Consider the following 27,301-nt stretch of genomic DNA (forward strand, 5'->3'; position numbering starts at 1 on the left):
TACTTTATGTTCATTTGTCCATTTTGTTTTAAACAAGAAATGCTGAGGGAAATTTTAATAAATTATCTTTGTAAGTACATTTGAAAATACAAAACACAAAATTTACAACTAGTTTTGTATAAAATGAAATTGAGCAGGGTCTGACTTGTGGTGGTGCAGTGGATAAAGCGTTGACCTGGAATGCTGAAGTCACCAGTTCTAGGCCCTGGGCTTGCCTGGTTAAGGCACATATTGGAGTTGATGCTTCCTGCTCCCCCACTGCTCTATCTCTCTCCCTCCCTCTCTCTCTCTCTATAAAATGAATAAAATATTTTTAAAAAATGGAATTGAGCATATATACATACCAGTTATCATAAAATATACCATAAAATCTAAACGTATTCTGTATTTTGTCATCACAAAATTGAGTTTCTGTCTAACTCTGTACCTAAGATGAGTTTTCCTATAATCTTCTAAATTGTCTTACTAGTTTTTAGTACTTTCACTTGTAACCTTGATGTTATAAAATTTGTTTATGGAAACTGCATTTGTTAAAGCATTGTAGAAAATTATTCATGGAGAGTTGTAAACTCTGTTTGCCAAGGACAGTTGATTTTATCACCTATAGTGTACAACTCGTCCACTGATCTTTGACTTTGCCAATCTAATGAATAACAAACATATTGGCACAGTTTCTTAAAACTGGGAACATTGCTAAAAGTTCTACTGATTAAAATTATATTTTACAAAATAACATTAACAAAACAACTTAAAAACACAACATAGAATCTTGATTTGCCAAATTATGGTCTGGACCATTTAATCAAGTGAGCCTTTCATAAGTATCTCATGAAGATTCTCACCACCAGCTACTCAGAGGGTTCTTCCCACTTCCAACACCAGCCATTGTAGATCCAATGAAATTCAAGTACACAGGTCTTAGGGTCATGCTACAAGACAACTGACCCCGTGTCTTCACAACTGACAAAAGGAAAAAGGGAGCAGGAACACTGTTTCAGTTTATAAGAGCCTTGGATAAGGGCCTTACTTGAAAAATAAGATACAAAAGACACTGGTGGGGGTGTATTTGAGGCTATTGAATATATGGCCAGTATATTGGGAAATACTGTGATAATGCTATTATGCAATATAGGATTACATGCTAAAGTATTTTGGACTGAAATTTCATAGTCTACAACTCAAAATGGTTTGGTGAAAAACAACACAGATAAAGCATATGTGACAAGATTATAGCAATTTTTGATGCAGAGGGTGGATATACAACTGTTGATTATTCTTTTTTCTAATTTTCCCAATATCTGAAAATTTTCTTCTTTTTTTTTTTATTTGGTGCAGATTTCACATTTCTTTTTTATTTCTTTATTTTTTATTTTTTATTTACAGGGACGGGGGGGGGGATAGATAGGGACAGACAGACAGGAACAGAGAGAGATGAGAAGCATCAATCATCAGTTTTTCGTTGCGACATCTTAGTTATTCATTGGTTGCTTTCTTATATGTGCCTTGACCGTGGGCCTTCAGCAGACCGAGTAACCCCTTGCTTGAGCCAGCGACCTTGGGTCTAAGCTGGTGAGCATTTTTTATTTTCCTCAAGCCAGATGAGCCCACGCTCAAGCTGGTGACCTTGGGGTCTCGAAATTGGGTCCTCAGCATCCCAGTCCAATGCTCTATCCACTGTGCCACCGCCTGGTCAGGCTGAAAATTTTCAAAGTAAAAGTTTTAAAAATATTATTCCTGGCCTCACCAGGTGGTGGCGCAGTGGACAGAGCATCAGACTGGGACTTGGAGGACACAGGTTCAAAACCTCGAGGTCACGGGCTTGAGCACGAGCTCATCCAGCTTGAGCATGGGATTGCTGGCTTGAGCATGAGATCATAGACATGACTCCATAGTCGCTGGCTTGAACCCAAAGGTCGCTGGCTAAAAACCCAAGTTAGCTGACTTGAGCAAGGGGTCACTCGCTGTAATGTAGCCCCTGACCCCCAGTCAAGGCACATATGAGAAAGCAATCAATGAACAACTAGGGAGACTAAGGAGCTGCATGAAGAATTGATGCTTCTCATCTCTCCCCCTCCCTGTCTGTCTGTCCCTATTTGTCCCTCTCTCTGTCACAAAAAAAAAAAAAAATTATTTCTGTCTCCAAATTAAAAATTTTTTTTTTAATTTTGATTTAGCGAGAGAGGCAGAAACATCAATCTGTTTCTTTACATGTCTTGACCGGGGATCAAACTGGCAGCCTTTGCTTATCAGTACAATGCTTTAGCCAACCATGGTATCCAGCCAGGGCTTAAATATTCCATAAATGAGAAGAAAAGCATGTAAAAGCTAGCTTGAGAAGGTGGATCTGGCCTGACCAGGCGGTGACACAGTGGATAGAGCATCGGACTGGGATGCGGAGGACCCAGGTTTAAGACCCTGAAGTCGCCAGCTTGAGCGCAGGCTCATCTGGTTTGAGCAAAGCTCACCAGCTTGGACCCAAGGTCGCTGGCTCCAGCAAGGGGTCAGTCGGTCTGCTGAAGGCCCACGGTCAAGGCACATATGAGAAAGCAATCAATGAACAACTAAGGTGTCACAACGAAAAACTAATGATTGATGCTTTCATCTCTCTCCATTTCTGTCTGTCTGTCCCTATCTATTTCTCTCTCTAAATCTTTGTCTCTGTTTAAAAAAAAAAAAAAAAAAAAAAAGGAAGGTGGATCTGTAACTTCAATTTTTTTTTAGATTTTATTTATTTATTTTAGGAAAGACAGGAGAGAGAGAGAAGGTGGGGGAGGGAAGCATCAACTTCCACATATGCCTTGACAAGGGAAGCCCAGGGGTTCGAACCAGCTGTTACAGACAACCTCAGCATTCTAGGTTGATGCTTTATCCATTGCGCCACCACAGGTCAGGCAGATCTATAACTTCAAAGAAAAGTTAGCAAGTATAATAAAATGCTTTTCTTCAGATGTTAAGGCCTTCATCATTAAAAGAAACCTAGGAACTCTGAATCACCCTCAGATTTCTGTGCTGGACAGAGATATATGCCAACAGTGCCTCCCTCATGTATGTCAGGCTGAAAGGCCAATGTGTAGTTACCCTAGGAGCCAACTGAGTCCACCAGAGGTAAAAAATATTGGACTCTTCTGTGTTTCTGACTCACATACTAAATCAAACAAGGGATTAGAATAAGCTTCTGCTATGATGTAGCAATGAGTAACATTATCAGTAGTAATAACAATGCCCAACATTTATCAAGCACTCAGTGAGAGGCAGTAATAAATTGGTAGGGACAGATAATGCTTCAATAGTAATGACAGATAAGGCATTTTGCACAGATTGAACTACATGGTCATTATAAATAGTCTTTCCTTCAGCCAGGTGTTATTACCTGTACGTGTGAGCAGTGTTACAGGAATTCAGAGGTTATAACTTCTGCCTGATATTTTACATTTGTTTACTGAAATACTATTTAATTTTATGGTAATAGACATATGTGAAGTGTTCCTTTTTCTCCCAATCCAATACTACCCCCTAGTGGTGCCATGGCCCCTTTACAGCACTTCTCAAATCCTCAAGTGGGTGCAGAAAGGGATATAGAAACACTCCATCAACAAACTGCTACCGAATCTGATTTGTGAACATCCGTTTCAAGTTGAGCCATTTTTTTTCTTCTTTTTTTCCAAGTCAGAAGAGGGGAGATAGAGAGACAGACTCGCACATGTGCCCTGACTGGATCCACCTGACAACCCCCATCTAGGGCCGATGCTCTGCCCAGCTGGGGCCATGCTCACAACAAGCTATTTTTAGCACCTGAGGCAGAGGTACCACGAAGCCATCCTCAGCACCTGGGGGCCAATGCACTTAAATCAATCAAGCCATTGCTGCAGGAGGGGAAGAGAAAAAGAGAAAAGGAGGATAGGAGAAGCAGATGGTCACTTCTCCTGTGTACCCTGACCAGGAATCAAACCCAGGCCATCCACACACCAAGCCAAAGCTCCACCACTGAGCCAACTGACCAAGGCCTGAAGTTGAGCCATTTAATATAAAGGCTGTATTTCCCTTCCAGGAAAATGATGCCGTGTCATAAAAGTATCACATCCTATGGGTCCTAGCCTTTTATCACAAGGTACACTGTGAAAAGGCAATGACCTCTGAAAAAAACAATGTAAAAGGGAAAAGTACAGCTTCCACTGGCTGATTCCTGTCCCTAGCCTGCTACTGAGACCAGCGTCCTTGTAGAGATGGAAAGGGAAGAAACAATTTCCTGAATTTGAATCCAATTAAAATGTGATCCTAAGAACTTTGAAATCTTCATGCATGTATCAAATGCCAAAAATCTTTGTCATATCAAAAGTGGAGCTGCATTCTATTTTGCAAGAGTTCCCGACTTATGTACTCATTTAGGGACAAGCTCTCATTTTGTTCTGGGAAAATCCTCAACAATAGGCTAAGTGACGATCAATGCAAAGGCTGAGGCTCTGGAATCATGTGAAAGGTTGTCAATGCAACAGGTAGAGTTAAAGCTTTGAATACTTTTTGTTCCATCAACAAAACAAAAATGTCAATTCTCTCAGTATGGCTTGGGACATTGCAAATAAAAACAGTTGTTTCTTTGGTGACACATGAATGTCTTACTAGTGCTAACAGAAGCCCAAAGTTAAAACAGTCATCTTCACCAAAAACTTAAGACTGACTTCCAAAATTATTCTCTAAAGGCCTTGCTGAAGGAGCATAGCTAGGATATAATTCACTGTGAGCAGGGATTTTGTGTCTTATTTATGGATATACTTACACCTCAAGGCCTAGACCCTTGCCAGGTTCAGAGTAAGCATTTCAATGTTTGTTGAATGAATACATGAAGGCAAAGTGCTCCCCTTTTCCTCATACAAACAATTCTGTCCTGGGACACCAGGAAAGGTAGGTTTTGGAGCACGCAAAGGCAGACTCTTGCGCAGAGCAGTGCCTGGCTGAGTTTATTTCTCTTGGTGTTGGTGAAGCAGTTTGACAAGAAGGGAAGAAGAGATGAATATGTAAGATCATGTTCCTGGGCCTGCGATGTGCCAATGTCTCACAAAAATGAATTAGGACAACGTGAAGGATAGCAGGCAGATGGGAGCTCAGAATCATAGTTATTTGGACATTAATACAAACGTGACCTTGACTGGCTCCCAAGTTGATGAGACCTTCAGCAGAACAGCAGCGTTAACTACTTCATGTTTCCTGAGCAGCTCTTCTCTTTTCTACCACTCTCATGTTCTTAAATGTGGAGGTTGGGGTCACTTCTTAAAGAAAAATGCTACAACTGTAAATTATAACTTCTAGTCCTAGAGCATATCCATTGTCAATTTTTTTCTCTTATTATTAAAAGTAGAAATCTAAGAATAATGTATCTGACCCTGTTTACAAACCTACCCATTCTTCTTTTAGTTCTGCAATCTTCCTGGCAGTTACTCCCTTTCTTACACAAAATGTAACTTATAAGAGACTGGGTTACTGTTAATACATTCTATTAGCACCCCTGCCACCCTCACTCTCACTCAGGAGGACAATTCTGGTCCATCCTAAATGCAACTGCCTAAATCTTCAGACATTCTCTAATCATACTTCCTCCTGCTCTCAGCAGCACCCCATCAGAAAAATCAAGAAATGCTGCAATGGATATTCAGATGCCAAAAAAACACAAATTTGCAATTAACTTGTTTTTCTCATCTACCAAGATATTTTCTATATTGTAGGTGGAGTGCAGAACACATTCCTAGCAGCTGTGGCTGATGCAATGCTGTGAGAATACTCCAGCTCCCAGAAGCCTCCTGGGCATACCCAGGAAGGGAGCTCACCGCTATATGGAAGTGACTCAGCGCCAACCACGCAGCTCCCTGATCTTTTCAGCCAATGGCTATGAAGAACATGCTGTAACATCCTATTGGCTGAACCCATGTATATAAGCTAGCTTACTTCCTGAATAAAGTGGATCTGCATCACTGAACCTGGTCCCCAGAGTCAGGTCTTTGCGTCTCTGTTGTCGTCATATCCTCCCCCCACCCCGGCAGGACTTGTCCACAACTGGCACCCTTTCCAAATTGCTCCAGGGTCCCAACAAACCTTTTTCAGATTTTCTAGGAAGGGTCCAAGAAGCTGTAAAGCATAAAGTTAAGCACACTGATGCGGCCGATGCTCTAACTAAAGAATTGGTGTGGGAAGGCGCCAATGGAGAGTGCAGACAGGCAATAGGGCCAATTAGAGCTGCGCCTCTAGTTGATTGGGTCCTTGCCTGCCGAGATGCGGGCAGCAAATCAGCGGAGACCCTCGCTACTGCTCTTGCAGCCCAGTTAAGTGTCTCCCATCAGGGAAGCCAACTGACACAAGGAGCCTGCTTTGAATGCAAGGGCATAGGACATTTTGCATGGCAGTGCCCTAACAGGAAAGGAAAAAATGATAAAAAGCCACCTTCTGTGTGCCCCCATTGTAGAAAGGGATTTCACTGGAAGCGAGATTGTCGCTCAACCACCACCCAGGATGGAAAGCCTCGAGAGCCTTTAAATGGGAAGCAGGGCAGCTCTCAGCCCCACCCATAAGAGAGCAACTCCCCACAGGAGTCTATTGGGCCTTACCCTTAACCCAGAATAAGGCCTTTCTAACCCTGCGAGTAGAGGGCCATTCCATCCTTGGGCTCATAGATTCTGGTGCTGATGTTTCTGTAATCACAGAGGAAGATAAAAAGGAAGACTGGGCCACGTGGCCCGGACCCTTAGTACAAGGAGTTAGTGGAGCCCAACAAGCCCAACAAGCCACCCGGCCACTCCATTGGACAGATCCTGATGGGGTGACTGGAGTTTTCAGTCCTTTATTTATGACTGAATTGCCACATACACTTTGGGGATGGGATGTGCTATCTTTACTTCGTGTCTCTATTACCAGCCAACCCCCCCCCCAATTCTGAAGGCCACTGCTCAATTAAAAACTCCAGAACCCACCAAACTTACATGGAATACCGACCAACCAATTTGGGTTGAGCAGTGGCCATTAACAGCCTCTAAATTAAGAGTTACACAAACTAGTTCAGCAACAAACATACTGAGCCTTCCACTAGTCCTCATAATTCACCTGTTTTTGTAATTCAGAAAAAGGCATCTGGAAAATGGAGATTCCTTCATGATTTAAGGGCTATTAACAAGCACATGGCAAAGATGGGCACTTGACAACCAGGCTTGCCACATCCTTCTGCAGTGCCACGGGCTGCCCATATTAAAATTCTAGACATCAAAGATTGTTTTAGCTCAATCCCCCTCCATCTGGAGGACAAGCCTTATTTTGCTTTCCTTCTATTAATCATGCCCTTCCAGCTCAAAGGTATCAATGGACAGTCCTACCACAAGGCATGAAAAATAGCCCCACCATTTGCCAGTACTATGTAAGCACGGCAACACAACCATTACAGGAACGGTGCCTCATCTACCATTATATGGACAACATATTAATAGCTCATGTTGATCCTATGATCTTAGAAGAATGTTACCAGCAGCTCTTAACTAATCTGAATGCCCAATGGCAAATCACACACCGCCTTGGCATTCCTTATAATCCCCAAGGACAAGCCCTTGTAGAACTTCAAATTCAAAAAGAAAGGGGGGAAATGCCCAGGGCCTCACCCGGAGAAGTGCTCCTCAGTGCTATATTCATTCTCAATTATTTAACTTTTGATTTTGAAGGAGTAACTCCCACTTATAAACATTGGGGAGGCCTTTGTAGCCAACCAACCCCAATAATGTTGCCATTATTACACTGGAAGGATCCAGCCACAGCTCAGTGGCAGGGACTGCACCCCCTTCTAACACAAGGGAGAGGTTATGCTTGTGTTTTTCCAGAAAATAGCTTGCATCCAATTTGGATCCCAGGAAGGAACGTATGGCTACTCCCAGTGTCCCAAGATGACCCCACCAACACACCTCCTACACCTGCAAACCCTCCAGTTTCAGAAGCTGAGAGATGGAATGCAACCATATGCACTACGCAGCCCATGGCAAGCCATCCGTTCTGTGTTTGGACACTGGGATCTTTGTGGGAAGGGGGCGTGCATGGACCTACATCCATTTTTTACAATCAAAATGGAACTGTGTTTAACGGCACCTAGAAGGTCTCTGTAACACAATTGGAGAGAAATGACATCCCAACCCCTAGGAGAAATCCCCTGTTTAAGACCCCCATTCTATTTCCTAACTAGTCAAACATTACAGAAGCTTGCCTCATTGTTTAATCCAGCTAATCTATTAGCATATAGTATAAGAGGTATTATAGTTGTTTTAGTTCTACTAGGGTTCCGTTGCATAATGCTTAGCATTCAGAAGCTACAACAGCAGCAAGCTGTCATTCATCAAGTCCAATTGGCCTTAATTAAAAGAGAAGGGAGAGGTGTGGGTGGAGCGCAGAACACATTCCTAGCAGCTGTGGCTGATGCAATGCTGTGAGAATACTCCAGCTCCCAGAAGCCTCCTGGGCATACCCAGGAAGGAAGCTCACCCACTATAAGGAAGTGACATCACCAACCACGCAGCTCCCTGATCTTTTCAGCCATTGGCTTTGAGGAACACTCTGTAACATCCTATTGGCTGAACCCATGTATATAAGCTAGCTTACTTCCTGAATAAAGTGGATCTGCGTCACTGAACCTGGTCCCCGGAGTTGGGTCTTTGCATCTCCGTTGTCCTCACCCCCAGCAGAACTTGTCCATGCTATATATGCTATCTTGAAAAATATCTGTATTCTTTATGCATGTTTAACATCTACTCACACTTGATTGAACATATCAAGTGCATACAGTATTATAAGTCTATAGATGTATAATACTATAAGTTTATAAAATTATATATTTAACATGTGAGAAACTATTCAAACAGAGTATTAGCTCCTTAAATAGAAGGCATATATTGGCAAGGAGTAAGCTTTGAAACAAATTAGTCAATAATGGTATTTTCAGTTAATGGACCCTAAACCAGTCAAAGCCCTTTCTTGAAATTTTTAAAATGTGGGACCAAACATAACTTACATTTTCTTTCAGGTGTGTTCCTTCAAAATTCACAAGTTAAAGCCTTAACTCTTAATGTGACTGTACTAGGAGATAGGGTCTTTAAGGAAGCAATTATAGTTAAATGAAGTCATAAGAGTTGGACCTTAATCCAATAAGATCTGTATTCTAAGAGGAAGAGATGCCAGAGCTCTCTCTCTGGTGTCACAGAAGAAAGGATACATGAAGACAAGTAAGCATCAACAAGTAATCAAACATCTAGAAGCTGAGAAAGGGGCTTCACTAGGAACTGAATTGGCTGGCACATTAATCTGGGACTTCTACCTCCTAGAACTGTGAGAAAACAAATTTCTGCTGTTTAAGGCACCCAGTCCATGGTATTGTGTTATGGCAGCCTGAGAGGACTAATACAGGTGGGGAAACTGGGAAAAACGAGTTTCCAGAGGTCACATTTCTGACATGCTGAGAAAGGAACTCTGAAAAAATGAGCCAAGATAAGAAGTCGCTAGGCCCTGGCTGGGTAGCTCAGTTGGTTAGAGCATCAACCTGATACATCAGGATTGTACATTTGATGCCCAGTCAGGACACATACAAGAATCAACCAATGAATGCATAAATAAGTGGAACAAATCAATGTTCTCTCTCTCTCTCCCACACCCCTTCCTTTCTCTCTGTAAAATCACTCGTGTGTTCAGCTATTTATACATAGAACAAAAATTAGAAGGCTATTGGAAACATTCCTCTCTATTCCATATTGTACTGACTCTGAATGAATTAGCTAAGAAAATGTTTCTGAAATAGTAATACAAGATATGCATTGTAGTTATTAAGCACTCTATATACACACCTTTCTTTTTCTTAGCATGCTTATTAATCATCTATAATAAACACCCACTTCTACCAGTTAAAAACCATTTATCACACATTAAGAATAAATGTGTGTTAAAGAATTAACCTAAGCTGCTCAAATTGCTTTTAGAGAAATATATTTTGTTCACTTTTCTATCTTTCAATCCTGTGAAGTTCTGTCAGTTGCTCTTTGTCTAGACTTTTACTGATAAGTATCAACACAGGGAAACAAAAAAGAGACTCCTATCTCCTTATACATGACCAGAACTTCTGGTCTATTCCTTTTTACTATGTTCCAGCTAAAATGGAAAGAAATTTTTTTAAAAATTATTATTATAACATTAGGATAGAATCAAGGTGGGAAAATGACCTGTAAAGATGTTTTTTTGTTGTTGTTTTGTTTTTTTTTAATTGAAATAGTCAAAATGGCTAATTACATACTGATTTCCTAAGGCAGATACTGTTTTAAGAAAAAGCACTATGGGTAAAGCATTCAATATAATGGTTATAAACATTTCAGCTAAGTACATTAATTGAGGTACAATGTCCTGGAAAGAGATGTAATACCAGTAAGTCAAACAAGGATATCAGCCTTTAATCATCAGAATAATGCCAAGAGAGTACTTCTTTAGCAAATCCCCAGAGGGAAGATGATAGCTTCCTAGAAGAGGTCAATGAAGGGGATCATATAATCTCAGAATTGGAGGTCAGAAAATCTCTGAATTCAAGGAAACAGCACACACACACACAATGTTCTAGTACTAAGGCTCCAAAACCTAGTATTATGAGTTCCTCTTCCTCTAGCAGACTTCATATATGCTTTGAAATTACTGTTTCAGAAAACAGTTCTCTAGTTTTTCAAGCAATCTAACTAAACACTCAATCATATTTCACCTCTGGCATATTATGTGCAAAGATAAAACTTTAGAATATGTCTTAGGTTTTGATTGGTTTTCCTCATTAATGAGATGACTCCTTCAAAGCATATTCTTGAAAAAGTTGCTTTTTTTTTTTTTGTATTTTTCCAAAGTTAGAATCAGGGAGACAGACAGACTCATGCATGTGCCCCACCGGGATCCACCTAGCATGCCCACCAGAGGGCAATGCTCTGCCCATCTGGGGTGTTGCTCTGTTGCGGCCAGAGCCATTCTAGCGCCTGAGGTGGAGGCCATGGAGCCATCTTCAGCACTAGGTCCAACTCTGCTCCAGTGGAGCCTTGGCTGAGGGAGGGGAAGAGAGAGATAGAGAGGAAGAAGGGGTAGGGTGGAGAAGCAGATGGGCACTTTTCTTGTGTGCCCTGACCAGGAATTGAACCCGGGACTTCTACGTGCTGGGCTGACACTCTACCACTGAGCCAACCATCCAGGGCCATAGGTTGCTTTAGAAAAAAATGTTGGCCCTGGCCAGTGGTTCAGCAAGTGTTGACCCAGTGCACCAGAGGTCATGGGTTTGGCCCCCAGTCAAGGCACGTAGGAGAAATAATGACAATACAACTAAATGGAACTAAGTAAAATGAATCTCTGTCTCTGTCTCTTCCCCTTCCCATTTCTCTCAAATCAATGAAAAAGATTTTTTAATGGTGACTAGCAGCTGTAAAACTAGACTTTCAATTGAGATGGGTAGTTGAAGCAGACACATGGCCAGCTTCACAGGAGTCAGAAAAAGAGAATAAAAAGTTGCCAGTCATTAAGAGGAAGATTTACCAAACATAACCAGTGATAACAGTATTCAAACAGAATAATCTGTAGGGGAATCAACCAGTGAAGTTGTCCTGAGTAAGATGGAACACAGTAGATTTTTTAAAATGGGTTTTAAATGAGACAGAACTCGATTTGAAATCTAGTTCAATATAATGGCTGTTTGATTTCTCACTGACTGTATTTCCTCAGCTTCTAGTTCTAACTATAGTAACAACTGGATGGGACAGAATGTCCAAATGTTAGTTTATGTCCCAACTTCTTGTTAAATCAATACAGTGGTTACGAGAATGTGATGTATATTATGAAACCAGAAAAGATCCAACATTTGTTGAGCAAGTCTTTGGGGAAGAGATAACAGTTATTGCTTTCTTTCTCTGGCTCCCTTTGTCCAGACACTGGTCTTTCTGTAATTCACCATGAAAAACAATTTCCCTTCCTGCTTTTCTTCAATTTGTAGCATAGCTGGCTCCTTTTCTTCTAAACTCAAACGTCACTTTCTCTGAAGTCTTTTCTAGCTTCCACTCCACGGTTTTCCCTGAGATCACACTGTTGATTCCTTTATAGCAGCTCCTATTGTAGACCATTATCATGCTTATAAATTCGTCTGTCTCTACTGACCAGAATGTAAACTCCGTGAAACTTGCTGATCAAGTTCACAGAGCTGATCTGTATTCTCAGAGCCTAAAACCCAGCCTTACACTAAGTAGACTTTCAACAAGTAATTGCTGGATGGATGGAGGGGGAAGGGCAAAGTCTAGGAGGTGGTTGATAAAGAGAATCCTCTGATCACAACCTGACTTTTCATCACCTCCATGATTAACACCTGTTTTTAGTCTCCATCATTTCTCACCTGGATTGCTGTAGTACCTTCCTAGCGGGTTTGCCTACTTCAACCCTGGGTCCCCTCTGGTCCATTTCAACACAACTGCAAACCTAATACACTTTACAACATGTCTCTCTTTGTGAAACCCTGCAATGGGTGCCCTACATCACACAAAATAAAAGCCGAAGACCTTACAAATAGCTTACAAAGCCCTGCCTAGTGTGGCCCCACCCTACCTGACATTTCCCTCACTCAGCAACAACTGCTCCTGCCTTCCTGTTCCTTGAACATGCCAGGCACCTTAGGGTATTTGCTCTAAGCTGTTCCCTCTTCTTATGCCTTTTCCCCATAAATCTGATTGGCTAGCTCCCTCAATACTCTATTTAAATCTGACCTGCCTAGTAAAGCCTATCCTAACATCTTATTTCCTATTGCTACTCATCAGCCCACCCTATACCAGCTCCCCCTTTAGTCTGTTCCCCGTTGAACATATTACCTCCTAACATGCTGTAAAATTTATATTTATTAACTGTCATCTCTGCCACTCCTCACTATAATGTAAACTCTGAAGGCATACTTTCTTCACTGAGGATTCCTAGGCACCTATAGTAGGGTCTGGCACACAGTAGGGACTCAATATCTATTAAATTAGTGATCTGATGTATACATAAAAGTCCTGGGCCTTTTATGTATACATAAAAGAACTGTGCTGCTGCAGTGGATAAAGCATCAACTTGGAATGCTGAGGTCGCCAGTTCAAAACCCTGGGCTTGCCTGGTCAAGGCACATACTCCTTACCCCTGCTTTTCTCTTTCTAAAATCAATAAATAAAATCTTAAAAAGAAAGGGTACTGGATAACAAGATGTTACTCTCTACATACACATGAATGTATACCAAGCCCCAGGAAGAGGGAGCCCCAAGCTATATGCCTGTGAACTTGTGTATACCTCTATCAAACAGGAGGAATTCTGCAAACTTGAAGCAAACTGGCTACAGCAGCATCATAATTCATGTTTTTATCATTCCTGTATTCTCTATTAGCATCTGTTCCCCAAGTAACATACCTGTGGGAAACCAGTAAGAGCTACCATTTATTAAGCACCTAACTACTGTTTAGGGCGGTGTTTCCCAATGTGGGGCCCACACCCCACAGGGGGGCAATTCGATAGTTAAGGGGGGCAATTTGAAAATGGACTTGACACGACTTTAACTCTTTCGCCCCGGGCCATTTAAATGCAATGCTAGATATCGGTGCCAAATTTAACAAAAAATGCAATTCTTAAATAATTGCGGTAAATAATTATTAAGTATAATTTCATTTGATGAGACCAACTATCAACTGGGTGATTGGCGTCGTCAAGTAAACTTCATCCTGGGTTCACTGTGGAGCGTGCCGTCTGCCGCAGGGAACCCCGGACATTTTAAAAACTCGCTAAACAACGCAGTTATTCTCACCTAATTGGCCCATCGCAACTTCTGTAGTGTTTCACATCATTCGGTTGGTGTTAATTTGAAATAAGTGTCAGTCAAAACTGTTGTAAAAGCTCGTTGATTTAATAAATATACATATATATATTGTATAGATATAATTGGTAAGTATTTGATTTTATTTTTATCAATATTAAACTATTAAGTACTTCTTGCATCGGGGCTAGAAAGCAATATTTTATAAATATTATTGGGGCTATAATAGTGCATGCACAATTTTAATTTTAGAAGCATAACTTTTCAGAAAATTTTGTCAAGTGGAAAAAATATAGATACCTTTTAATTTGCGGTGGTAGTGTAGTAAATGTGTTATATACATTTAAATAAATATAAATTTTTAGTATATGTTTACTCTGTCACATTGAATATATTTTAACACATATTTTAATATTAGTTTTAATTGATCTTATTTTTATTTCTTATAGCCCATAGTAAAATGAGTGGTGCAAGCAAGAAAAAAACTCGTCAATATTCGGAGGAATATTTAAAATTTGGGTTCATACCCGCTGTTCACGATGAGCGGATTCCTTTTTGTCTTTTATGCCAGCAATGCTTGACCAACGAATCAATGAAACGAGGTCATCTTGAGGCGCATTTGAAGGCGAAACATAGTGCTCATATTAATTCAGATTTGAGTTACTTTAAAACTTTAAAGAAAAATTTTGAAAAAAGAACAACATTAAAGTCTCTATTTACTGCTCATACTTCAACTAATAATCATGTTCTTGAGGCTAGTTATCAAATATCTTTATTCATTGCTAAAACTGGAGAAAATCACACTATAGGAGAGAATTTAATAAAACCATCAATATCAGCATTTCTTAAAACGGTTCTTGAAAAAGATGACAAAGATGTAAAAGCTATGCCACTCAGTGACAATACTGTTAGCAGAAGAATAGACGAAATGAGTGAGAATATTGAAAAACAACTTACTGAAAAGCTGAAAACAAGAAAATTCTCCTTGCAAATGGATGAATCAACTCTGAGAGACAGTGAGGCAGTGTTGATAACTTATGTAAGATATATTGATAAAGGACATTTTGCTGAAGAAATGTTGTTCTGTAAAAGATTAGAAAGCACCACTACCTCCAAAGATATATATAATAAGCTAAAAAACTATGTAGATGTCAATGATATACCAATGAAAAATAGAACATCTTGTGCTGCAGATGGTGCTCCCAATATGATGGGCAAGAAAAATGGCTGCTTAAAATTGATGAAAGATGCAAATCCAGAAATGATTCTTGTGCATTGTGTTATTCATAGGGAAAACTTGCTAGCTAAAAACATCTCGCCTGTTCTGAATGAAGTATTACATACAGTAATAAAGTGTGTTAATGCTATTAAAGCTAGTGCCAAATGTGAGCGTCTTTTCAAGCTATTTTGTGAAGAACAAAATGAAGACCATGTGAGACTTTTACTTCATCCTGAAGTAAGATGGCTATCTAAAGGAAACTGTTTGAAAAGATTTATGGAACTGTTTGATACTCTTGGTGATTTATTAAGTGACAAACCTGAAATGAAGTATCTGTTAACAATAGATGGTAAAGCATTTGTGAGTTATTTAGCCGATATCTTTGAAAAACTAAATATATTAAATAAGCAACTTCAAGGAACAAATAAAACTCTTGTCAATAAAAAAGCAAAGATATTTGGTTTCATTACCAATATTGAGTTATGTCAGAAACATACTAACAACAAAAACTTTAAACAGTTTCATTGGCTCCAAAAATGTGAAGTAATTGATACCGTTTTACTTGTTATTGTCAATCATTTGAATATTCTATCGGCTGATTTAAAGGAAAGATTTTCTGATTTAAAACAAATTGATTTCCCAACATGAATGATGCAGCCAATGTTAGTGGATTTGTCTGATATATCAAATATGCAGTATCAAGAACTTGCAGAATTGCAAAATGATGAGTCAGTTAAAGCTTTATTTAATATCAAAGGAGCGATGGCATGGCTTTGTGAGGAAACAGAAATCAAATACCCAAATTCAACCAAATGTGCAAGAAAACTATTGCTACCGTTTCCATCTTCATTTTTAGCTGAATGTGGATTTAGTGCTGTAAATGATTTACTGGTAAAAAAAAAAGAAATCGGCTGGATAGAACACAACGTGGAGACTTGAGACTAAAGCTAACCAAATTGGAACCTAATATAAAATCTCTGTGCAGCAAGCATCAAGCACAAGGATCACACTAAATTAAAATAATAAATTAATATAGAAAAATCTGTATTAAAATTATTTGGAATTTAAATTTGTTTTTCATTATATGTTTTGAAATTTTACTTACTGTGTTTTGTTAACAATTTCATAGTGATTTCTTCCTAGAACCTATCATTTTATTAATTAAGTGAACAAATCAGTTTTTTAATGTTAAAAATTATGTATGTTACATAGGGGGGGACATAAAAATTTTAGAAAGGTTAAGGTGGGGCATGGCACAAAAAAGGTTGGGAAACACTGGTTTAGGGTAAATGATAGTGTTGTGGTTTCATTAGATAGTACAATAGGTGGGAAACTCAGGAAATCCTGCCTTGCTTGGTTCCTAGCTGAGAACCCTACCTGAAATAACTTAAGCAAAAAGGAAAATTTATTGGTCATTGGAATCCAACCAAGCCTAAGAACAGGCATGGATGTGAGCATAGAAACGACTATAGCTAGGAACCAATGTTTCTAGGTCCTATGTCCTCCAGAGTTGACTTCATTCTTTTACAAAACAAACTGGCTGGCAGAAAGACTGTTAGTTGCCAACTAAATACCCAGTCTCCCCTTCTTATTAAATAAAACTCCAATTTTGTTTGGCAATATGCCCAGCTAAAACATTTCTTGGCCTCCTTAAATCCAAGCATGATCATGTGACAAAGGTCTGGCCAAAGAGATGTAAACTAGTCTTTGTGTGGGTCTGCTGAAGCTCCTATAAAAGCTCACTAATTTAGCATGTGCACCAATCCTTCTTCCTACAGGAAAACAAACAAAACAGCTGGAGACCCAACAGCCATTCTACCAGGAGAATGAGAGCCATTCTCCAAGGACAGCAGAGCCAAGACCGAAGTCACCTAGGACATGGATGACATTGTGAACCTACCAGCCCTGACCTGTTTTTAGTCCCTTCTCTGTGCCAAGTTCATAGGAATCAGTTGAAAAAAACACAGTTCCTTCCTCAGAACGAACAACAGATATACCGGGTATTTTTGCATACTTGGCATGTGTAACAGTCATTTGTACTTCACATGCATTAGAATAACTATATGCTCTAGGTATTATTTCATTCCTAGACATGAGGATACAGGCTTAGAAAGGTTGGCCACCCACAGAAATCCAAGGCTGGAAGCTGGCTCTTCTGACTCCACCACCTGTGTAATTAGCAATGTTATACTGGTTCTGAATCTTATCAAAAATTGTAATTCACATCTGAAGTCAAATTCAAAGGAATGGAACTCTTGATACAGGTGAGGACAGGGAACATGGGGAGCAAACAGGAGAACGTCAAAGTTTCCAGCACAATCTAGGGTGCTTTCCCGGAGTGCCAGGAATGGGTATACCAGGCTCCAAGAGGCGGCAGAGGTATATGCCTCGTGATGAGCACTGAGTTTGGACCTCAAATATCAAGTGGAAGAGACAGATGTTAAATAGGTAGGTAGACTGCAAATCGTGTATAGAGATCACCGTGAAACTGAATAATGGAACTGGAGACTGTACTGATCACTCTTTTAAGACTTTTGACTACAGAGAATGTAAGTCTGTAGTGCAGGCATATTTATATACATTTTTATTAACAGTATATTGAAGGGGGTGGTGGTGTGAAGGAAGACAAAGGGAAAATAGATGGTGATGGACGGAGATTTGACCTGGGGCGGTGAGCACACAATGCAATATACAGTTGATGTATTCTAGAATTGTAGATCTGAAACCTGTATAATTTTATTAACCAATGTCACCCAAATAAATGCAAGTAAAAAAAGAAAGAACAGTATACTGAAGCTATACTAGTTGGTAACTAAATACTTGGTAAGATAAAATATACTAGAAAGACCATGAACTGTAAAAATCTGATAAAACTGGGTCTAAAATCTTGTGCTGCCATTTATTCGTAGCTTTGGGTAAAGGGCGTGCCCTCTCCAAGCTTTAGTCTTTTTCACCTCTAAATGCAATTAAACTTCATCTGGAAGAGCTCCAGATCACAAATTAATTTTGTGCAAAGTACTAATTTTAAGAAAATTTCACTTAACTATACCTCCCCCTCCCATAGTTATAGTGGGATAACATCACCATGGAATTCCCTCTATTTAGTGACAGAGACTATTTTCTAAAGGATACTGGGCAGTAAGACAAAAAGGAGATTGAAGTGACTGTTGTTTTGTTCCTGAAGGCAACACACTTCTAATTTCTGTGGACCTTCGGTTAGTCTTTGAAATCCATCAATAGTTAAGTGCAGCAGATACTTTCACAGGATTCTATTCAGTAGCTGCTCTCGTGCAATCTTGCCTCTCGCCCACCTGCCCACCTCCCCATCTCCACTCCCGCTGACAATGCAGAATTTTAGGGCAAAAAGCAAATATTTTATCAAAGCAAAAAAACTTTTTAAGTTCCTTAACTATTTAACTCTTTTACTTTGTCCAAGATTGCCATGGTAACATAGCCCAAACAGAACATTTTAACACACCAAAAACTTTTATCAATTGCTTCAGTAGGTTCTACCAGAAATATTAAAGCACCTCTCATAATATGAAGACATGAGGTTGTAGAGGATATTAAGCTATTTTCCTTTTTACTATACAATAGTCTCTCACTTGTCATAAAATTATTTCAATCATGTTTAAGAAATCCTTTGTAAGATACTAATAAATAGATTGTTTTAAAATATTGTCAGTGATTGCCTTTTAGCCCTGAATCACTGAATTAACTAGATTCCAGACCACCTTAAGAACTTTCTGTCTTTCAAATGTCTACTCTCTTCAGAAGCAGTGTTCTCTGATGTTAAAAATAAGATGGTCAGAGGTTTGACAGATCCATGCATCTAGTGGCAGGTTTTATAGTATGGCTACCAAAATCCCTTTTTTTAAGGTACCTTTTGAGATGTATTTGTACCCTAAGCCTCAATGTCTTAACAGGAAAAGGCTTAGTTTGCCAACTTTACATTTTATTCATTTTTTTCTAAATACATTATTTTTATCCATTTTATCCAGACACTGCAGTTTATTATAAAACACTTACTAATAGATTTCCCCTAGATCTGATGCATCTATACTATAATCATTATATAGTGTTACAAATGTATACTTTGCGGAGATGACAAAGTCTAACAAGTTCCCTGAGAAGATAACTTAGAAATAAACTAAGTATTTAAGAAAAGTTATGTATAAATGTAACACAATAGAAACCCACTATATGAAAATAAAATACTGAATTATTTTATACTCTACTGAAGACTAGTTCTAAACTATAGATTACATCCAACATTTAAAAATATACTCACATAGCTAAGAGAAAAAACTTGAACCCTCACTTACCAAAAATAGCCTGCTTTCATTAACCTCAGGTTTTAGCATATCCAAAGATATAGTACAGTGAGGGGTGGGACTTTCAAGTGTCAAGCTCAGTTAAAGTTGAAGATCATCCACCATATAATTCTGAGCATTTAAAAATAAAATTTTGCTAAAATAGTATCACAATGGTACTTTATACAAGCTTAATGACAAAAGAGTAATTTTTTGCTCCTTTACTAAAATTTATAAGACTGATCAAAAGCTGAAAATTATTTATATCCTGGCCCTGGCCGGTTGGCTCAGTGGTAGAGCGTCGGCCTGGCGTGCAGAAGTCCTGGGTTTGATTCCCGGCCAGGGCACACAGAGAAGCGCCCATCTGCTTCTCCACCCCTCCCTCTCTCCTTCCTCTTTGTCTCTCTCTTCCCCTCCCACAGCGAGGCTTCATTGGAGCAAAGATGGCCCGGGCGCTTGGGATGGCTCCTTGGTCTCTGCCCCAGGCACTAGAGTGACTCTGGTCACAACAGAGCAACGCCCCGGAGGGGCAGAGCATCGCCCCCTGGTGGGCAGAGTGTCGCCCCCTGGTGGGCGTGCCGGGTAGATCCTGGTCGGGCGCATGCGGGAGTCTGTCTGACTGTCTCTCCCCGTTTCCAGCTTCAGGGGAAAAAAAAAAAAATTATTTATATCCTAAAGTGTGATAAAATAAGACAAAGCATGGTAAAGACTGCTTTATTGATGGCAGTTAGTACATGTCAATAAATATTGATCCCCAAAGAAGAACTCAGTTATTTATCAGCTTACTGGTCCATAGAGAGTTGAATGAAATTGAACCAACTGATTACTGGGAGAATAAACTGAAGTCAGTCCTGCTTCTTGGGAAATGAAGCCATGGCCAGCTGATATATGGCATATGCTGTTCCTAAAAAAAATAATAAGAAACAAAAGAAACACTTAACAAAAAATTCTAAAATTTAAATGTATAAACCTAATATTCCAGCTCAAAGTTGTAAGATAAAGGCAAGGCAGGCAATAAGACTACTTTTATGGAAACAGAAAAGTATATTAACAGGTGCTGACAAAATGTAAAATATATATAAACATTTTGTTTAGTTTCAATATTACTTCTATACAAAATGTTAGATGTAGCACAATAATGTATTTGTCAATTAAATGATGTGAAAAAATTTTAAGATTAAGAACATATATAAAGCTTATTTCCATATTTACCTAAACTGCCTGAGAAATGCTAAGAATGATTCAAAACCCAATTAAGAGGTCAAAATACATAAACCTTCCCAAAAGTGTATTATCAATGTAAAACCAAGGAACAGTGATATATAGTTTTTAAATAATCAAATTTAATGTAAGAATAGGTAATAACTAAAAATTTATTTTTAAAACTAATTACCAGAATGTCTAAAAAATAGTCACATTGGACAAAAACAATTTAGGACTTTATCTCAAGAAAGATCAGTGTTATTCTCTGGTTGTCGTCGTCATCTTTAAACGCCCGTTCACAGTATTCAGTTCACGCCAAAGGCAGCACCGAGGCATGAGCAGGGGGATTTTAAAATTAGAGCTCAAATCCCACATTTTCCACACTAAAGCAATATTACCTTGGGTAATTAACATAATTTCTTCATCTTAAAATAAGGACATACTATAGACAACACAACGGTTACAGAAATCCAGGTATGTGACATTCCTACCAATAGATGAGAAGGCAGTAATCATTCTAATAGTGTTTCCCTTCCTCCCCTGGGTACAATCATTCAAATGCCCATCTGTGCTCCTAGTATACCTGTATTCTTCTGCTGATACTGAATAATGGGCCTGCCCAATACATAGAAAAAAATCTCAAACTACTTCACATATAATAGTAAGTATTGATCTGTATAGGTTTTGCCATAAATAATATGTACTGGATTTAGATGTAAAATGTTTTCATTATGTATCACAGTCAAAATCTTTGATTCCTCCAAAGGCCTGCAGAAATAGCACAATGGAAAGCTACCTCTATCAAAAGATAATCATCAAACTTTATTGTTATATATTTTTAAAGACATTCAAATGCCCTAATATAATACGTATCTATCACCCTCTTGAACCTTTCATGCAAAGCATTAAGTTCGCAGATTCTGGAGACAGACTGCCTGTCTTAAAGTAAAACACGGCATAGTAAAAGCAATCAAATTGATGGTTTTCCTTACTATTACTTTTCTATAGACCAAGCATTCCAAATGTCTTACCACCCACTGTAAGAATCATGGTAGCTCTATACAGGAGGGCATCAGCTACTCCACCCTTTAGATGCACTGGAATTCCATTATCCTCCTAGGTTAGAAGAATAGTATTAGTAAATAATACATGTCATTTATTTCCAACTAAGTTAAAAAACTAATCCAGTCAATCTTGACCAGGTGGTGGTGCAGTGGACAGAGCATCGACCTGAGGCGCTGAGGACTCAGGTTCAAAACCCCAAGGTCACCAGCTTGAGTGTGGGCTCACCCAGCTTGAGTGTGGGGTTGCCAGCTTGAACATGGGATCACAGACATGACCCCATGGTCACTGGCTCAGCTGGGCCCCCCACACACACCTTGGTCAAAGCACATATGAAAAAGCAGTCAATGAACAACTAAAGTGCCACTACAAGCTGATCCTTCTCATCACTCTTCCTTCCTAAACTTCTTTCAAAAAAACCAAAACTAATCCATTCATAAAATTACATGGCTCCTTAAACCTCTGGAATAAAAATATTTAAAATTTCAAAATAAAGAAAGAACTACACTCTTCCTAATTGTTTCTCTGCTACTACTTTTAAAATAAGAATTTCTGAAGTCAACATTCTTTCTTTTAAAATTGAGATTCAATAAAGATGTTCTCCCCATGGAACATATTAAGTACGAATGCTTTGAAAATATACTCATTGAGTTCATAAACTTAATTATTAAAAATATCAGTACTCAGGCCCTGGCCAGTTGGCTCAGGGGTAGAGCATCAGCCTGGCATTGGAAGTCCCAGGTTCGATTCCTGGTCAGTACACACAGGACAGGAACCATCTACTTTTCCACCCCTCCTCCTTCTGTCTCTCACTTCTCCTTCCGCAGCCATGGTTCGAATGGTTCAGGCAGGATGGCCCCGGGCGCTGAGGATGGCTCCATGGCCTTGCCTCAGGTGCTGAAATAGCTCACTTGCCAAGCAATGGAACAGCGGCCTGAGATGGGCAGAACATCGCTTTGTAGAGGGTTTGCCGGGTGGAGCCTGGTCAAGGCTCATATAGAAGTCTGTCTCTCTGCCTCCCTGCCTCACCTTCTTTCAATGAAAAAAAAAGTAATCATCACACTTTAGATTTAGTCACAGAGATCCTTTTTCTTAAAAAAAAAAGGGGGGGGGGGGGCTTATAAACCTGCCCTTAGCTCCGAGTCAGCTCCTGGCATAAAGTAGATATTTAATAAATCTGCTAAATATAACTATTCTACTTTTATGTAGTACAGATGATCTAAATTTTTATCACTTGAAATTTTATTTGCAAAAAAACAGAGATTACAATAAAAAAAAACCCACTGATAATCTAACCACTTTTAAAAGTAAACTATTCTATCCCACTAAGCCTCTCCTCATGAGAAAACCTATTAACAGCATAATGTATGGTAGATGTCCTTAAAGAATTTTTAATGCTTATATTGTAATATCTTCTAATTTATATACATATGTGCTTAATATACAAAATGAGGTTACGCTACATAATAATGTAACACATACTATTTTTTGTTCAATGCTATCTTGAAAAACATTTCTGTCCAATTAAACCTACCTTGTTCCTTTTAATGGCTACTAAATTCCAATGTGCAAAAAAATAATTGAATTAGCCAGTACTCAATGGGTATTTAGGTTATTGGGGGTTTGATATTAAAATCCCATAATGAATAGCCTTTATTCTATTTTTAAATAATCAGACTACTATTTCTTTAGAAAAGATTCTTAAGAGTGGGAGCCCTAGAGGACAGGGTACATAATTTGTCTTTAATGATACTTTCAAATACCCTCTAAAACAGTGGTTCTCAACCTGTGGGTCGCGACCCTGATGGCTTTAGGTGACCCCTGTGTTTTGGTCATTTGACCCCCACCGGGGTCGAGACCCACAGGTTGAGAACCGCTGGGATAGAGCGTCGGACTGGGATGAGGAGGACCCAGGTTCAAGACCCCGAGGCCGCCAGTTTGAGCGCGGGCTCATCTGGCTTGAGCAAAAAGCTCACCAGCTTGGACCCAAGGTCTCTGGCTCGAACAAGGGGTTACTCGGTCTGCTGAAGGCCCATGGTCAAGGCACATATGAGAAAGCTGTCAATGAACAACTAAGGTGTCACAACAAGAGAGATTGATGCTTCTAATCTCTCTCCGTTCCTGTCTGTCTGTCCCTATCTATCCCTCTCTCTGACTCTATCTCTGTCCCTGTATAAAAAAAAAAAAAAAAAAAAATTTATGTCACCGAATCTTGCACATTTTCTCCTTTACAGCTTCCTTAGAAAGCCTTACCACCCTGACAATGATAAGAAATATTCTCCTTTGGTGATTACAGTAATTAATAAGACTGTATTGTACATTTGAAATTGGCTAAGACAGGAGATCTTAAGTGCTCTTACAAATCCACACAAAAAAGTAACTACATGAGGTGATGGGTGTGTTCATTAACTTGACTGTGGTAATCATCAGATACATTAAACATTTGATTGTATATCTTTAAAAAATCAGGTATAACCTAAATATACAATTTTTGTCAATCATATCTCAACAAAACTTGGGGGGGGGGAATATTTCCTATATTCTAATTTTTTGGAGAAGCGTTCATATCTACAATTTACGTTTAATATATAATATTGAAGGGATCTAACTTTACTTTCTTTCCAACGCTAATTGTTTTTATCCTTTTCCCACTAATATGAAATAGCACTGCTAATATGTTAGAGTGTGTGTGTGTGTGTGTGTGTGTGTGTCCATTTCTGGGTCCCTCCTATGGTCTATTTGCCTATTCCTGTGCAACTACCCAATTGAGTGCCAGCCCAACGCAATACCTCCAAAGAAAGTGTCTCTGACCTATACTACTCTTTCTCTCTCATTTTTTCTCTTCCTCAAAGGTCTCCTGGATATAGGAAATGCCCAGTTAGCTATCAACAGACACTTTCTTCTTATTCTTTTGCTAATATAACAGGATCACTAATAATCAAACATCTCCAGATTGACTTTCTATATCCCTTTTGGTAATCATATTATTATAAATAACAATATCTTATACTTCAGTACCTGAAATAGCTTTTGCTTCTCTGGAACTTTATTTTCAATCTGCCTGCGTGAAGCAGTACTTATGGTCCTCTGGGCAATCTGACGAAGAGCCTGAAATGGAAAAACCACACATAATTAACAGATGTAGAGCTTACAGAAACCTTTAAAACCAACCATGTACAATATTTAAAACTATAGAAGTAAAAGAGAGGGTTAAAACACCCAACTTGTCAGTAACAAAGTAATAAACCAATATCTAGGATTTTTAATTTGTTGTTCATCCTCTCCATCTTATATTACATTCTGTAGTCTCCAAAAAGCACGTTCAAGAAGCAATTCACGGTGATTCTGAGCAAAAATGGAAAAAAAGCAAAACAAAAAGAGCACCCAAAACACAAACAAAACCCTGAACTGAACCAGGTTCCTTGAAGAAAACATACTGAGATATCGATATTACAAAAATAAAGAATGGTTACAAAATACACTAAACTTTTCAAATGTTTTTATTGAATTCTATATTTTTAAAATCTATTACTTGATATCAAAATAAACTCGCAGGGCTCCTAATTAATGAAAATGTTCCTCTCATTATATTTTTCCTGAAAATTCTTCATAGGTTGTAAATCTTTTAAAGAGAGACGTACTATATATCCAATTGAATTAAATAATGAAACAAACACGCACTCCACTTTCTAAACTATATTAAGAAACTAGTAAAACCTTATTGAGTACTACAAAAGAAAGTGATCACTGTTACATTTTCCTTTTCTTTTCACAATTTTTGGAAAATGTTTCACAAGCGCAAAGTCGGCGGAAGGATGAAGCCCACTGCAGAACCGTCTGAGGCAGCAACACTACACTTCCGCCATAACTGCTCCTAAAGTCCCACCCCAAACTGAACGACTCGCTTTTTAAACAGCCCTGTGACGCTCTCATAAAGCTCAGAACCACTGAAACTGAATCCCTTTCAGTATCCCAGGTACAGCTTTCTGTCTGAAGCTTCCGAGTATCAGAAACTTCCCACCAGGGCCTTGGTTTTACAGCAGTTAACGAACTCATCAATAGCCCTCAGTTAGGGGTGGCGACCGAGAAAACCAAAGCTTGTCTAACTAATCTCCTGGTCACCTTCCCCGCTTCTCCACTCCCTACATTTATCAAGCACACCCCGGGGCGAGGGGAAAGGAACGGAAAGTAACGGCAGGAGAAAAGGGCACTGTGAAAAGGGCAAGGTGACTTGGGAAGCCGCCCTCTCCCTCTCGCTCCCGCCCACCACACGCTTTCTGGTCGGTCGCCGCCTCTCACCCTCCTCTCCCAACCCTCCAGCCCCACACTACGACTGCAGGCCGATAAGATTCTTACCAGCATGTTCCGCAGCATGTTGGCTCAGTTAATGCCCACCAAACAACTAGGACAACAGGGGGAAGCAATATCGCCACACCGGAAGCGGAACTACCTTCTGGCCTTGCGCAAACATCAGGGCCCCTACCTATTTCCGGATGGAGGACCGCCCGGCTCCTAACCATAGAGAGATGGAAAAGCGAGAGCGGCAGTACGGCAGGGACCGCTCTAGCCAGCTGGCCAATTCACCCCTTGATCTCGTTTGACCTGCTGAAAGCCATTCCCGCGACTGACCCCTGGCGTTGAGGCTGGCAAAAAGCAAACCACTTTTGAGACGTACGTGTTAACAACTATTTTAAGTAGTATATATAAACTTAAGGTGACCAACATTTTTCCAATGAAAAGGACAAAAATAAATGGAAGAAAACAACATCGTAACTAAAACTTTTTATTCATTGTAACAATACACTATATGATAAATGCATAATAAAAACATTTGTAATATTTTATATTGTAATTATGCTTACATGCCTATTAATTTTTAATAATAATTGTAAGAAAAAAGTACTCTAAGGTGACCAACCGTCCTCCTTTAGAGAGGACAGTCCTATTGTAAGTTCTGTCCTCCCTCGAAAAGTGTCCTCCTTTTTGATACTGGAAGACTAATCTACAAATATCCGTATTCAATCGCAGTCAATCCATTGCGTGTGATGTGACGTATCTGCATCTAAATGAGCACTTTTTTCTTACAATTATTATTAAAAATAGGCATGTAAGCACATATGTCACATCACATGCAATGGATCGACTCTGCATCGATCAAATATGGACATATTTACAGATTAGTCTTCCAATATCAAAAAGGAGGACAGAACTTACAAAAGGAGGATTGTCCTCACTGAAGGAGGAAAATTGGTCACTTTAAAACTTAATGTGAGACCACGCTATTCGAGAAAATTCGTGTTCTGAACAAGCTGCCGCAAAATTGAGCAACTTTTGAGACAATTTCGACGTTGAAAGAACACTGGTTGGCCGAACTAGAAGCTGTGAAGCTGCATGAAAATTTAAAACAAAGGTTTTTCTCTTACGGATACAATTGGTTTTCTCCACCGAATAAACTACTGTGAGAAGGTTACTGTTCCTTGTACTGAGAACATGATTTTAAGACCTTAATCAGAATACCAATTTTTATCTTCTTGTACGTTTGGATGCCAGTGTCCCGCCATTGTGGAAGCTGTTCTCTCATTTCTCTGTGCCTGGGAAAATGCTGAAAAGAGGGGGATTATTTTTAATTGGAGACAGAAAATGGATGGCAAATCTGGACTCTT

The 27,301-nt window shown here is 39.3% G+C and overlaps 1 protein-coding gene across 1 annotated transcript; it reads right to left on the reverse strand.

Annotated features, from left to right (window-relative positions):
* Positions 1–20,071: 20,071 nt before the first annotated feature.
* Positions 20,072–26,140, reverse strand: COX7A2 (cytochrome c oxidase subunit 7A2). The gene is made up of 4 exons (XM_066252993.1): positions 25,995–26,140; positions 24,657–24,746; positions 21,608–21,692; positions 20,072–20,277 (listed from the first exon to the last, which is right to left on the reverse strand). The coding sequence occupies exons 1-4, from the start codon at positions 26,010–26,012 to the stop codon at positions 20,219–20,221; spliced, it is 252 nt and encodes an 83-aa protein (XP_066109090.1). The 5' UTR covers positions 26,013–26,140; the 3' UTR covers positions 20,072–20,218.
* Between the last annotated feature and the right edge of the window lie 1,161 nt (positions 26,141–27,301).

The sequence above is a fragment of the Saccopteryx bilineata genome, chromosome 1 (genome assembly GCF_036850765.1).
Source record: "Saccopteryx bilineata isolate mSacBil1 chromosome 1, mSacBil1_pri_phased_curated, whole genome shotgun sequence".
Classification (NCBI taxonomy): Eukaryota; Metazoa; Chordata; class Mammalia; order Chiroptera; family Emballonuridae; genus Saccopteryx; species Saccopteryx bilineata.